This window comes from Urtica dioica, chromosome 4, assembly GCF_054948205.1.
Source record: "Urtica dioica subsp. dioica isolate 48M chromosome 4, U.dioica_male_clone48M_v1_H2, whole genome shotgun sequence".
Classification (NCBI taxonomy): Eukaryota; Viridiplantae; Streptophyta; class Magnoliopsida; order Rosales; family Urticaceae; genus Urtica; species Urtica dioica.
This window is the reverse complement of record NC_142759.1, coordinates 21,433,734-21,449,100: the sequence shown is the minus strand read 5'-3', so window position 1 is coordinate 21,449,100 and position 15,367 is coordinate 21,433,734. Positions and strand designations below refer to the sequence as shown.

At 37.5% G+C, this 15,367-nt stretch overlaps 1 protein-coding gene across 1 annotated transcript; it reads left to right on the top strand.

Annotated features, from left to right (window-relative positions):
• Window positions 1-3,432: 3,432 nt before the first annotated feature.
• On the top strand, window positions 3,433-5,498 carry LOC149401184 (uncharacterized). The gene is made up of 3 exons (XM_089610615.1): window positions 3,433-3,978; window positions 4,192-5,256; window positions 5,433-5,498. The coding sequence occupies exons 1-3, from the start codon at window positions 3,433-3,435 to the stop codon at window positions 5,496-5,498; spliced, it is 1,677 nt and encodes a 558-aa protein (XP_089466741.1).
• The last annotated feature ends 9,869 nt before the right edge of the window (window positions 5,499-15,367 follow it).

Here is a 15,367-nt window from a genome sequence, read left to right as displayed (position 1 = left end):
TTAATATTCTTGTACCTGAGTAGGTGCTATTTCACCGAACATGGTCACCCATTCCTTATGTTCTTTATAACTTTCAGTTATTGTGTGATTGATTATTGATTTAATTAATCCAGATAAGATCAGTCAGTTGTTCAACTAGCAGTCACAACAACTAAGTTGAACAAACATCTAACACCACGTTAAGTAATTTCAATTAGCTAGCTCCACCATTAATAAAAGTCAACTGAATAATAGTTTACACATTATTTAAGGGCACTCTAAACCCTCTAACTATATGAAACTTAGTGCTTTATGAATCTAGCTTCCCCAGTTTTTTATTTCTCATATTTTGATTAATGTGCTTAATAAATCTATGCGTATATACAAACACATATATGTATTGTTTTCATAATATTGTAATTGTTGATAATTACTGTTAAATATGATTTTAGGACTTTATCAATCTCTGATTTGATTTTTCATGGACGTAACAATTTCCCTTGGATATGTGTACTCTCAGTTGAATGTTAGTTACTCGTCGGGTTTAACTAGGCAATAAGATTATAAAAAAAATTGAAGACAACACATGCTAACATAAGATCACCTAATGAAATTTGTAAATTATAAGTTTTTCATCTCACTATCAAAGGGGTATTAATCAACAACAAAAAAATGATTATGAATCATTAAAAAAATGTTCACTATATTGAGGTATGTTAAGAATCTCATATTAATGTAATGAAAAAAAAACCTTTACCAGGTCATTGACTCATGTTCGTTGTTGAAGAATGTTTAATACTAGAGATATATAATAAGTTATTTGCATATATTATATACAAAATCCATTTACTAATTATTTTCCTATTCAAATCATCAATATCTCAATGAAATCAATATAAATTGTTTGCCATAGTTAGTTTTGACAAGTAAGAAAGAGTATCTCCAAAGTGCCTTTCCATGTTTTAGTTATCTTAAATAAAAGATTATTTTAGAGAGTAATTTTTTTGTCATCTCACTTCAATCACACTCACTACTTTAACTAATATACTAACATTCATTATAGTTAAAATAATGAATGTCAACTAAAATAGAGAGTATGTTTAGAGTGAGATGAAAAAAAAAACTCTCCAAGATAATTTTTGAGTTACAATAATTAAAACGTAGTTAAATATAAGAAACATTCTTTGGTAGATCTAGATTTTTTCTTACACGTTATTTTATTATGTTTATTTTGCCAATATCTTTAATTACTCTTTACTTCGAGGTCCTTTATACAGCTAATACTATAATACACAACGGTAACGATAAGATTCTCCGCGTGTAGAAAATAGAAACAATAATAAAAATTGCAATATTAAAAGTCAATTAAAAGGGCTTGTGATGTGATGTCATAGATCCACCTATACAAAACTAGTAAGTAACAATCGATAGAATCAAGAATATTAGCACATTTTGGTTCAATAAATTTTATTTATAACTGCTTATTTTATGAGCAAAGTAGACAAATTCTAACTAAAGACCACAAAATTATTGTATAACAACACTATGATGACATACATATACATAAAGTCACATGGATATTGCAATTGTATCTATTTATTTATAATTTTTGCGTTGTTTGCGAACCCATATTTTTTTGGGGAGAATTTGCGAGCCTATATATAAATATTGCATTTGTTAGGACATACATACATAAAAATTTATTTATGTACTCGATAGCTTGACTATAGTGCATTTGTTATTTTTTTTATGGGATTACGAATAATGCAATTAATGTAATGTATGCATTGATCTCCCAACCATCATTTTTTTTTTTTGCTTAAACATGCAATTGACATGCATGAGGGTGGATACATTAATATTAAAAAAATTCAACATTATTATTTTTATAATAAACATTCAGCATTATTAACACTTGACATCATTATATATGCTGATCACATTTTGTATGCATGCTCACCCAACAACTATTGAATTGAAGAATGTCAACTATGTGTTATTTTCGAATAATAATCATAAATATTAACGATAATTTTTATGTGGGAATAATTTGATTAAATTGTGTAAAAAATAATATTAAAACAAATTATAATAATAAAAAGAATAGGCATACAAATAGTGCAGCAACACAACCGAAAAAAAATCTTAATCAAAGCAGAATACATTTGAAAAATAAAACATTAATTTTGGTACAAGTGGTGCTCTTAAAACTTATGTTGATCTCTCAAAAGTGGTATAAAGAATGAGTAAGCTTTCTCTCAAGCTACAAGAGTAACAAGATGGCACGTGCTTCAAATTCCGACTCCAAAGAACTAGCTACAACCATTGCCACAACCATTCAAACTATAATGCTAATAAGCTCATTTCATACTCAGTTAATTATTACATAGTTGATTTCCATCTATTTGGGCATTGGAGCTTATACTGGTTAAATAAACCCGAGCTAAGGTTTTTACCCAATTTGGTTAAGTCTTCAACTTTGTGTAAAGCTTTTTCAAGTAAATTTTTCATTGGCATTTTCGTTAATTTCAAACAAGAAGAGCTAGTCTTTTGCAACAAATTTCAGTGAGAGGGCTAAAGAAAAAAAATAAGAACGAAACCTACCGATCAGAACTTCGGAGAGAAGAGAAGACCGTAGATCAAAGACTAGTCAAACCAAGAGAAAACATGTTTCAAATCGCTAAAACGCACACCTCAACGGTTCCAAAATCAAACAAAAAGTAGTAACCGTCCGTCTTTGCGAGAGGAAAGCGGCAGTTACCCAATAACCGTCCAGAACGTGGGATTGATCACCCTACGTTCACTAGAATAACCGTCAGAGCCCACGACCATGTGATGGAGAAAACAACCCCAGACGGGTATAAATAGGAGCTTGCAAAAATCCCTAAGAGACAGAAAATTTTTGAATACTTTTCTTGTTTTCTTCTATTTAGAACCTCTTGTAAACACCGCACTCTTGTATTAGATTCGTCGATATAAAGAGAAAGTCTTGCCTAAATCATATCCGTACTCGGAGTCCACGTACTTGGAGTCTGTGTATTTTCGTAAGATATTGTTGTACTAGTTTTACAGGTCAACAGTTGGCGCTAGAAGGAAGGGAGCAGGACGCCGAAGAATATGGCTAGTTCGTCCACACCTATGAACGCTTTCTCCAACCAGGAAACGGAGATAGAGCACCATAATCGCACCTTGCCTCTCACCTTGGAAGAGATAGCTGAACTTCTTCCGGATCCCAGCCTCGAAGAATAGTTCAGACAGATGCAAGAGCGTCTTTCAGTTCTAGAGGCAAGTAACAAAGAGTTGAAGAGGAGGTTGTAGGCAAGGAAAGTCACACTACGAAGTGCGGTAGTGATCCCAGATGAAGAACCCTTGCACCGATCAGGGAAAGAACCCGTTGGGCAGGATCCGCAGGTTAAGAAACCTCGGAAACATGCTAAAGATCGGTATGAGAGGATGGAAGATGATTCTGATTTCGAGAAGGAGCAGTCCAGTCAGGAAAAGATTCTTGAACGGTACCAGCCCACTATGGATAAAAGTCATTCAAACGCTTTCAAAAATAGCATAGGAAGCTTGGAAACTGAAGACAGCACGAGTACCAACAAAACAAATTTCAAAAGATTGGAGCGTCGAATTGAGGAGGTGGCTCTTGGCCAGAAGGAGTCTACCTCAAAAGTTGGAGAGGCTGTCTCCCCTTTCACGACACGAGTGTTAGAACACCCGTTGCCTGATCGCTTCAGGATGCCAAGCATCCCAGTGTACGATGGCAAGACCGACCCGGGAGACCATCTAGACACTTTCTCTTCTTGGATGTTGTTGCAAGGAGCAGGACCAGAAGTTATGTGCAGGGCGTTCTCTATCACTCTAACAGGCTCAGCCAAAAGATGGTATAGAAAGCTAAAGCCAAACTCTATAGGATCCTGGAAGCAGTTATCCAGGAAATTCATGGAACAGTTTGTCGGCTCCAGCTCGGGGAAAACTCCCAAGGAAAGACTGCTAGCGGTGAGACAAGCCCATGATGAGTCATTAAAGGATTTTATTAATCGCTACTCGGAGCAAGCTCTTCAGGTTGACGATCTGAATGAAGATTTTAAGCTCTTCGGGATCTCCTCCGGCGTCCGAACTGAGTCAGAGTTCTGGTGGTCACTTCAGAAGACTAGTCCAAAGGACTACAACGATTTCCTGAAGAGAGCTCAGAAATATATCAACGCGGAGGAAGCAAGGTTGGCGGAAAGAAAAGCAAAACCACCAAAGAGTTACCGAGAAGAGCACAGGGAGCGGCAGTCTGAAGATAACCGCCCACCAAAGAAAAGCCAGTCTGGAGCAGGACCCCTGAAGCCTTTTTCCAGTAAGTTTGATAAGTATCATAAACTCAATACCCCGATAGAGGAGATATTTAGTCTTACGCAGGATAAAGAGGATTTCCCTAAGTCAAGACCGATCAAGAAAGATATCTCAAAAAGAGATAAAACAAAATACTGCGCTTTCCATGCGGATATTGGTCATCGCACTGCTGATTGTTTCAACCTCAAAGAAGCTATAGAGGCTTTGATCCGAAGAGGAGCATTGAAGAAATTCAAGGCCGAGCAAGGGATTCAAGAGGATCAGAAAGGCGAAGCATATGCTGAAATCTCGCTCATAGTCGGAGGACCCCATGTGGGAGGAAATTCAAGGAGCGCTCGAAAGAGCTATGTAAGAGAGGCCTACGCGGGACCCCGACAGATCTTGTTTACAGCCGAACGAAGGCCTAACAAGATAGCCAAGCCTAGCACAGAGCCAATCACCTTTACAGCAGAAGATGCTCGGTGGGTAATGTTCCCTCATAACGATCCGCTAGTCATATCAGCTCTCATCGGAAACAGGAATGTACACCGAATACTAGTGGATACCGGGAGTGCTGTTGATGTGCTCTACGAAGACACATTCAACAAAATGGGCCTTAAGCAAGACTCACTAGCTCCTTCCCCTGAAAATCTCTATGGCTTCACAGGAGACTCAATCCAGCCCAAGGGAATAATCTCAATCCTAATAACGGTGGGAGAGAACCCAAGAAGTAAAACCACTAACACTCCATGGGTAGTAGTTCTAGGAAAATCTTCGTTCAATGTGATCATTGGCAGGCCGACTTTGCAATCCCTCGGAGCCATCGCGACGGTGGAGTATTTGAAGATGAAGTTCCCTACCGAGCACGGAGTTGGTGAAGTAGTAGGAACTCAGGCTATCGCAAGAAGCTGTTATGCAAATTATCTCAAAGAGAGTCAGGACAAAGATGTCCACAAAGTAATGATGATCGACTCAGACTTCGACCCACGCCTTCCAAGTCGAGAAGAAATTGGCCCAGGAGATGAAGTTGAGGAGATCACTCCGGATCCGAAACAACTTGAGAAGAAGCTCAAGATTGGAAAATATCTTGAATCAGGTACCAAAAATAATTTAATTTCTCTTTTGTCTAATAGCTTAGACGTATTTGCCTGGTCACAGTCCGACATGACATGGATAGATCCTCAAGTAGCATGTCATAGGTTAAATATAGATCCTAAGGAAAAACCTATTAAACAAAAGAGGAGAGCCTTAAACTCCGAAAGGTATATAGCTTTAAAAGAAGAGGTGGACAAGCTAATCTCTAACGGGTCGATAAAATAAACTAAATACCCAAAATGGGTAGCCAATCCCGTCCTGGTCAAGAAACCTAACGAGAAATGGAGAACTTGTGTAGATTTTACAAATCTGAACAAGACTTGCCCAAAGGATAGTTTCCCAATGCCGAGAATAGATCAATTAGTAGACGCCACAGCAGGTCATGAAATGTTAATCTTCATGGATGCTTACTCTGGGTATAATCAAATCCCCATGTACGGTCCCGACCAAGATCACACGGCATTTATAACTGACCGAGGGCTATACTGCTACACAGTAATGCCCTTTGGATTAAAAAATGCGGGAGCAACATACCAGAGATTAGTAAATCGTATGTTCGCCGAATTACTCGGAATCACGATGGAAGCATACATTGATGATTTACTGGTTAAAAGCCGAAAAATAAACAAACATACGGATGATCTTAGAAGATCATTCGGAATTTTAAGACAATATCGCATGAAACTTAATCCTCTAAAATGTACTTTTGGTGTCTCTGCAGGAAGATTCTTAGGTTTCATCATTCATGAACGAGGCATCGAAGTGAATCCAGAGAAGATCACCGCCTTAATGAACATGACACCGCCGCGAAACATAAAAGAAGTACAGAAGTTGACAGGGTGCATAGCTGCTTTGAGCCGTTTTATTTCAAGATCAACCGATCGAAGCATTAACTTCTTTAATGCGCTCAGAGGCTCCAAAGAATTTGAATGGACCAAGCAATGCAATGAGAGTTTCGAGTCTCTGAAGGAGCACTTGGCATGGCCTCCTACTTTAAGAAAAGTATAGGAAGGAGAGCCCCTGTAAATTTACTTAGCCGTATCGGAGCACGCAGTCAGCTCATCATTAATCAAGAATGAGGGAAAACACCAGGTCCCGGTTTATTATACTTCGCGACGTCTCAACGAGGCGGAAGGAAGATACCCGGAGCTCGAGAAGCTAGCCTTCGCCCTCATCACCGCATCTCGGAAGCTGAAACACTATTTCCTCGCGCATCCGATTACAGTTCTTACCAATTTCCCGCTCCGCCAGGTGCTGCAAAAACCCGATGTGTCCGGAAGATTAATGAAATGGTCAATCGAGTTGACACAATACGATATACGCTATAGCCCCCGACCAGCAATCAAAGGACAAGCAGTTGCTGACTTCATTGCAGAATTCACGTACAGACCGATTGATTTCCCGGTTTGGGACATGTACGTAGATGGAGCAGTCAACGAAAAAAGGGTCCGGAGTCGGGATTGCGCTATCCAGTCCAGAAGGAGACAATGTAAAATTTGCTCTAAAATTCGATTTCAATGCTTCAAACAATGAAGCTGAGTACGAAGCTATGATACATGGGCTCCAAATAGCAAAAGATTTAGAAATCAAAAAGCTCAAAGTATATTCGGATTCTCAGTTAATTGTTAATCAAATGAAATTTGAATTTCAGGCAAAAGGCGAAAATATGTCGCTATATGCCGAGAAAGCCAGAAACTTGGCAAGCGAATTCGAACTTTGCGAAATCACCCAAGTCCCCAGAGCCATGAATGAAGAGGCTGATGCACTAGCGAAGTTTGCCACCCAAGGATCCGACTCGGAGTCAATCCCAGTAATCAAGATTGGGCAGCCTAGCATCGAGCAGACCCCCCATGTGCTTCAGATCAATCATTGAAAGTCATGGCAAACTCCGATTAGGGAGTATTTGCAGCATGGAGCTCTGCCCAAAGATAAAAATGAGGCTAGAAGCTTGAAATTCAGAGCTGCTCGGTATTTCCTAGAAGGCCAAAATCTCTACAAAATAGGATTTTCTCAGGCTCTCCTTAAATGTCTAGACGAAGACGAAGCTGAATACACTCTCAAAGAGTACACGAAGGGATATGCGGAAGTCACATCGGATGCGAGGCGTTGGCACAAAAGATCATCCGGCAGGGACTCTACTGGCCGACACTGAAAGCTAACGCTCGACACATGACACAAAGATGCATCAAGTGCCAGAAGTTCTCTAACATCCCGAGGCTCCCTCCTAATCCGCTCATCTCCCTCTCATGCCCGATTCCATTCGCAGAATGGGGAATAGATTTAATCGGAGCATTACCGACAGGCCGAGGTGGATGCAGGTACGCGATTGTAGCCATCGATTATTTTTCAAAATGGGTCGAAGCCGAACCCTTGAATAAAATAACTGCTCATGCAATTGAGAAATTTGTATGGAAAAATATTATCACTCGGTTTGGGATACCAGTCAAAATCATATCCGACCACGGAACTCAATTTGACTGCGATTCTTTCAAAAAATTTTGTGAAAAGTATGGCATTAACAAAGTTTTTTCTACTCGAGTCAGACCACAGTCCAACGGATTGGTGGAGGCCGTCAACAAAACCATAAAACACGGCGCCTAAAAACAAAGTTAGACGAACAAAAGTCGGAGTGGGTGGACATGCTCCAAGAAGTCCTCTGGTCATACAGAACCACCAAACACTCCGCAACTGGCGAAACGCCTTTCTCTCTCACATATGGTTCCAACGCGGTTATCCCGACCGACGTTATGATACCAACAGTGAGAAGAGAAAACTATTCTACAGAGGTAAACAACGAAATTTTAAGAATTAATCTAGACTTGCTAGAAGAAAAAAGAGAAAAAGCCAGATTAAGAAATCTTGCTAACCAACAAAAAGTGACTCGGTATTTCAACAGGAAAGTCCGACTAAGATCATTCAAAGTTGGCGATAAAGTCCTCAGAAGAGTTTTTCTCCACAACAAAATCCACCAAGAAGGAGCCTTCCACGCGAATTGGGAAGGACCCTACATTATCCAAGAAGACTTCGGGAACTGGGCATACCGATTACAACCGTTGAGCGGTGATATGGAGAAGAACCCTTGGAATGCCGAGCACCTTCGCCAATTCTTTGTTTAAACGTTTCTGTTTTAAAAATTCAAAAAGCGGCTTGGTCGCAAATACTTGTGATTTTTAGAAGTAATTATCCCTTGTTTACTCATATTATTCTACTCGGTGCTTAGTAACATGGTTTTAACACATTCACGGCAAAATAAACTAGGCGGCATGATAATTGATAAACAGTTTCTTAAAATGTTTTCTTCTTTAGAAAACTTAAAACCGGTGAAACTATTGTTTTAAATACTTTTTACTTAGTTATACTTTATTTTGCCAAGTTCAGAAAACTAAGATAAATTAACTCCGGCCACAGATCAATTGTTCAAGACCCAAACGGGTTACAAAAAAAGAAGAAAAAAATTACATATTAAAAGGATCCGACCACGGATCAATTGTTCAAGACCCAAACGGGTTACAAAAAAAAAGGAAGAAAAGAAAAATAAAACTCCTTGTCCTAATCGCCTCCTCCCTCTAGATCGTCGCTAGCTCTTGATTCCGAATCCTCATCAAGATCTGTAGTATCCAAAGTAGGATTCTTCGGGCCGAGGATCCGAACAGCTTCGTTTATCCCAGTGGTATAAAGATCATCGCGCATGTTGCGATAATCCTCGGAAGCTTTGTACTCTTCCACCGCCACCAAGCGAGCAGCCTCGAGATCTGCTTGAAATTTCTGCGTAAGCTCTGACCGAACCTTCGCCACTTCGTCCCTAGCCGCGTTCCTCTCCTTGAGAAAACGATCGTTCCGTTGCCTCAAAGATGTGAGCTCGGAGCCTAGTAATCCAACGAGGCCGACAACACCAACAAAGCTGTGTGGTGATAAAAAAGGTCAGCTACAAAATATTTTAAGGAAATGAAAGAGATACCGACTAGATAAGTAAAAACGTACCGAAATCACGGAGTCGGTGACTTGGTTAAGCCTCTCCAAAGGCTCAGACCCGAGAACCGCCTGGACCTTCTCGGTAGGAAGATGCTCGTGAAGGAAGGTGACGATCAGAGTCAGGTGGTCGGATGCGGAAGAAGGCTCAATCAGATTTTTTCCCGGGGAAGAGCTCGGAGGTTCCGAGACCTTTGAAGAAGACGGAGTCACCCGCTTACCCGCATCGGAGGCCTTGGAAGCCTCAGCCTCCGAAATGTCAAAGATCTCGGAGTGAAGTGGCCGCTCGTCCTCGGGATACTGTGGAAGGGAACCTGGAATCAAACATAGAATATATGAGGAAACCAGAACAAAAAATCTGGTCCGACTTATCAAACAAGAATTTTGAACCAGAGTCACACCCAGTTCCGAGAACGAAGCTCTTATGGGGCACCTATCGTAGAAGGCGTTCCCCTCAACCCAAAAGAAATAATCCTTCCAATTTTTCTGGCTGGAAGGAAGACGAGTAACCACTCTAGACTGTTCGTCATGGGCCCGAGCATAATAATAACCGTGTTGCCCCGGAGCCGACTTAAGCGAATAATATTACGAAAAATCTTGTAAAGTGACGGGGCGATCATAAATTTTCGCCCATAGCACAGCCATCCCAACAAAAATTTTATACACATTGGGGACAAGCTGAGTATGAGAACAACCCAGATCAGAAACAAACTGAGATATGAGAGGATGCATCGGCAATCCTCCGATCACATTCAAGATAGCCTTATTGAACGCTATCTTCCCGGCAGGAGGCTGATCAGCCCTCTCATTTTCTAAAGGTGCCGAGATGATGATCCCTTCTGCGATCTCAAATTCCTCCCTCAGGTCTTGTATATATTTCTCGGTAACCCGAGAGGTCCAAACTTTGGCCGAAAACTGGCCTTCTTTCCGTTCAAACACCAGGGCCTCATCTTCCTCCTCCGGAAGATCTACCCCAAAAGTCCTCCCGCTCGGACCTGGAGCGCTTTGAGAATACTCTTGCGAAATGGAAGGGCTCATCGTCTCTCGGGACTCCGACTCGCTTCCCCTCGAAGAAGCAGACGAGGACGATATCTCCAAAACCATGGTCTCCCTACACGACAGGGAAGACGAGTCAAAAACCCTTTCGTCGTTATCAACCCCCTCAGACTCGAGAATAGAATACACGCATGATTCCTCGTAAGCAACTACGGGACGGTCCCATCCGATCTCTGGGACATGATACCAAACGCGACTTCTGAGGAAGGGAAATGTGGTCCCATCCAATAAGATAACGTTATCAGGATCAGGCTCCGATCGCCGAACAACACGAGGGTCGTAACTCAGGTCAGGACGTGCAAGTCCTCCCATGTCCCTAAGGAAGTTGAGATACTATGATCCCCGAAGTCCGAAGGGTCCGAATACGAGAAACAATATGAAGAAAAAGGCAGACCGTAGAGTAACAACCATAGGCATGAAAATATCAGATTAATGCTGACGAAATCTTACCCGTGAGATTGAAGGTCGAGAGATCTGGACAACAGACGAGAAGAATTGGGAGCACAGTCCGAATAGGCAGATCAAGTCGAGAATTCGCTGAGAGTAAAATTTAGAAGAAAATGTGGAATGAATCCAAAAACTTAGGAAAAGCCTTATATAAAGGCGACATAAACGGCTCAGATTAAGCGTGTCCAAGAAGCCACTCGAATCTGACCGTCAAAACGAAGCGACGAAGCGATTCAAAACGATCAAACCAAACGACGTCGTAAGACACCGCGAACTAAAAGAGAATGTAGGGTTTGTACTCGGAAGATAAGCAAAGATGAACACAGCCTCTCAAACCGCCGAAATAGTTCCTTACCATTTTTGCCAAAAATATTAAGTAACTGAAGGGCTGCTGTTACGGGATAATTTGCTCAAACACCGAGCATAGTTGTCGGAACCCCGAGCAGAACACAGAATCCAGCACCGAACTCAGGTAAAATAGACCTAAGAGTTAACTATTGAAAAGGAACGACCCGTTCATAAAATAAGAACGACACCTACCGATCAGAACTTCGGAGAGAAGAGAAGACCGTAGGTCAAAGACTAGTCAAACCAAGAGAAAACATGTTTCAAATCGCTAAAACGCACACCTCAACGGTTCCAAAATCAAACAAAAAGTAGTAACCGTCCGTCTTTGCGAGAGGAAAGCGACAGTTACCCAAAAACCGTCCAGAACGTGGGATTGATCACCCAACGTTCACTAGAATAACCGTCAGAGCCCACGACCATGTGATGGAGAAAACAACCCCAGACGGGTATAAATAGGAGCTTGCAAAAATCCTGAAGAGACAGAAATTTTTTGAATACTTTTCTTGTTTTCTTCTATTTAGAACCTCTTGTAAACACCGCACTCTTGTATTAGATTCGTCGATATAAAGAGAAAGTCTTGCCTAAATCATATCCGGAGTCCTCGTACTCGAAGTCTGTGTATTTTCGTAAAATATTGTTGTACTAGTTTTACAGGTCAACAATAATGATAAAAAAAAATACTCGAAATGATATATATTATTTTTGCAGGAGATTTTTGTTAAGAAAAAACGTGATAAAAGTCCATACTTAGTCCCTAAAAAAAAAGTCCATACTTAGGATGAGTAAATAACAATCAGTTTATTCATCTATTATACCTAGTTCAAAATAAAATTTCCATAAATTATTATTGTTTTATTATTATTTAAGTTTCTAACTCATTAGCATTAACATAAGCTATAACCTTTATGGTCTAAAAGGAATACCAACTGGTATAGTTAGTGACAATGTCGTATACATAAGAATCTGCATCATGTTTCCCACTAAGAAATTTTTGTCCTTATTTTCGCTGATTATTTTTCTAATCCATTCACATTACATGTGATCTCACGTGGCCACTTTCATATATAAAAAAAGTCCGAATTCGTTTCCTTTTTATGTTTTAAAGCACAATTCCCTAACTTACTACCTTCTCAACTAAAAACAGAAAGAAAGAAGAAGTTATATGTGTCCGTGATACACGTATACATGTCTCGCAATGAAAACGACGTACATTTCATGCTTCATCCATTTCAAATTTATTTTTAAAGGAGAAAAACAAATCTCAAGGATTTAGTTGAAGTTTCACATTCCTAGTCTAGCATCTTGAGTCACACATTTGTAGTATCAATATAATAGTTTTTTTTTTTTTTTTTTTTTTTTTTTTTTTTTTTTTTTTTTTTTTTTTTCCGTGCAATTTATTTGTTAATTTCCTTAAAGAATAAACTCATACAAGTGGACTTAATGGTGAAGGGAGACATGTGAAACTTCCAGAGTTCTACTTATTATTTAGAGATTTGTAACTAAATAGATCATTTTAAACATGTGATTTTGGATCTAGCCTATATTTGACAATTTTTAAGAATATAATCAAATGGCTTATGTGATAATAATTAAGGTCTGATTTGCCTTTATTTATTAACAAATTCGTCACTTTCTCTCTCCTATTTTTTTCAAATAATTTTTTTGTATCAAAACTTCAAAAATTCGTATCTTTCTCATACGAACTCGAAATTGAGTGATTTCAGATCCTACAAATTCGTGGCGTCGAGATCTTCAAAAATAGACCCATTGTGTTTGATGAAAAATTATATTTATGTCGATAATTTCAAAAAATTTCAATTATTTCCATATTTAAGGCAGTAACATGATTTTTATATATTTATGGTATTAAACATGATTTTTCATCAAACACAATAGATCTATTTTTGAAGATCTCGACGTCACGAATCCGTATGATTTAGAATCACTCAATTTCGAGTTCATATGAGATATATATGATTTTTTTTGAAGTTTTTATGTAAAAAAAATGTTGAAAAAAGTAGGAGAGAAAATGACGAATTTGTCAATAAATAATGGCAAATCAGACTTTAATTATTGTCACATACACTTGTTGGCTATTTTCCTAAAAGTTGTGAAACATAGGCTAAAAACAAATTTCATAGTTTCATTTTGGCTATTTTGCTACACTTCCCTGTTATTTAATCTTTTAAAATATATTTCAAAAGAAACGAACTAGTCCAATATATAAATTATATCATCAACTAATATAAATGGCACCAATATAAATATATAATTATTCAAATATTTAAGTATAATATAGAATGATGTATTACTTAATTCTTAGTTTGAACTTTTTTTTAATATTAAATGATTAAACTATAATTTTAAGTAAAAGTGAAAAAGTTGAATGACATATTTCAAAAGTCTCGACAATCTGTATTGTGTATTGTACTGTTACAGCTTAATTGTAATTTTTTAAATTTTGGTATTGTTAATCATAATTTACGAGCCCTAGAAAGTTTATAAAAATTTAATTATATTATATCTTTGATCTATTATTTAAGTTTAATAAATTTATTAATAAATTAAGATATATACGTTTTTTTTAAATATATATATATATATATATATATATATATATATATATATATACATACACGTTTCTACTTATATTTCATTTAAATAATGCATGAAGCTTGGAATAATTCACTCATAACTTCCTTTGAATATTAGTTAGAATGAATGGATCAAATAATTACTTTCTACTTGAATTTTCATTCAAATAATGCATGACGCTTGAAATAATTCACTCATAACTCCTTTTGAAAATTAGCTAGAATAATGACCGGATCGAATAATCCCTTTGTTTCTACTTGAATTTTCTTTCAAATCATGCTTGAAGCTTGGAATAATTCACTCATAGCTCCCTTTGAAAATAACTTAAAATGATTGGATCGAATAATCACTTTCCAAATATATATTTACCTACTTTGGAATCATTAGTTAGAAATCAATAATATCATAAGCGGAGGTAAGTGAAAACTAGGGGCATATCCGTCCTGAACTTTTAACGTCATCAAATATAATGGCCCCGCTTGACATAGCTTTGTTTTAAAAAAAAGTGCTTTTAGCTGTTTTTTTTTCAAAAACTGAAATGTGTTTGGTAAACTGTTTATAAAACAGTTGTTGCTGATAACAAAAATTGATTTAACGTTTGGTAAAATAAATATATTATAGTAAAAAGACTAAAATAGACATGTTCTTAAAAATTAAATAATAATTATTAATATGTTTATTTATATGCATATATGAAACATATTTTTTTCTAAAAAAAATCAAAAAGAAAAAAGATAACATAACAAGACAAACTACTATTGGACTTCAACGGCCAACGAAATTCCAATAAAATGCACAAATCATTTTTGAACAAGTTTCACTCTCAGATAGAAACACTTTGTACGAGTATATTACGGTAATTTGTATAGCAAACTTAAAAACACCTTTTCCAAAAGTTAAGAATCCTTGCTTTTCCATCTTATGTACAAAAACTAAAATCGCTTTTGAAGTTTTTTTTGTAAAAACAGTTTTGTCAAACACCGGATAAGTAGTTTAGTTTTTTCTAAAAACAAAAACAGGGCATTTTAATCTCAACCAAACACAGTCAATATTGCTAAAATGATGTTATAAATTTATAATGTCATTTTATAAGCGATATTAATAGCCATTTGCTCTGAGCAGCGTGGCGTAGCGTCGGGTCAATTTTTTAAAAAATAAGAAAAAATAATTATAATTTCGAGTTTTTTTAGTTCATTATTGGATCCTTCTTTATTTGAAAAATATCAGAAAATTTTCTAAGGGGCACTTTTATTTCCATATATGGGATACAAATATTATGGTTATCGGAAAATAATTAATACTTGTTTGGGTTGTAAACGAAGACAAAAGAAATTTCCTCGGATTGGAAAATATCTCATATCCAATGGAGTATCAGCATTCCTAATATTGATATATTTCTAAAAAATAAACAAAATAAAACAAATAAAAGGAATAGGAATAGGAATAGGAATATGATTAGGCATAAGAAAGCGACAAATAAAACAAAGGAGAGAGAAAAACTCATGAAAGTGTATAGATTTTCTATATAAACCCATCAACTTCACTTCTTTGAGACTCA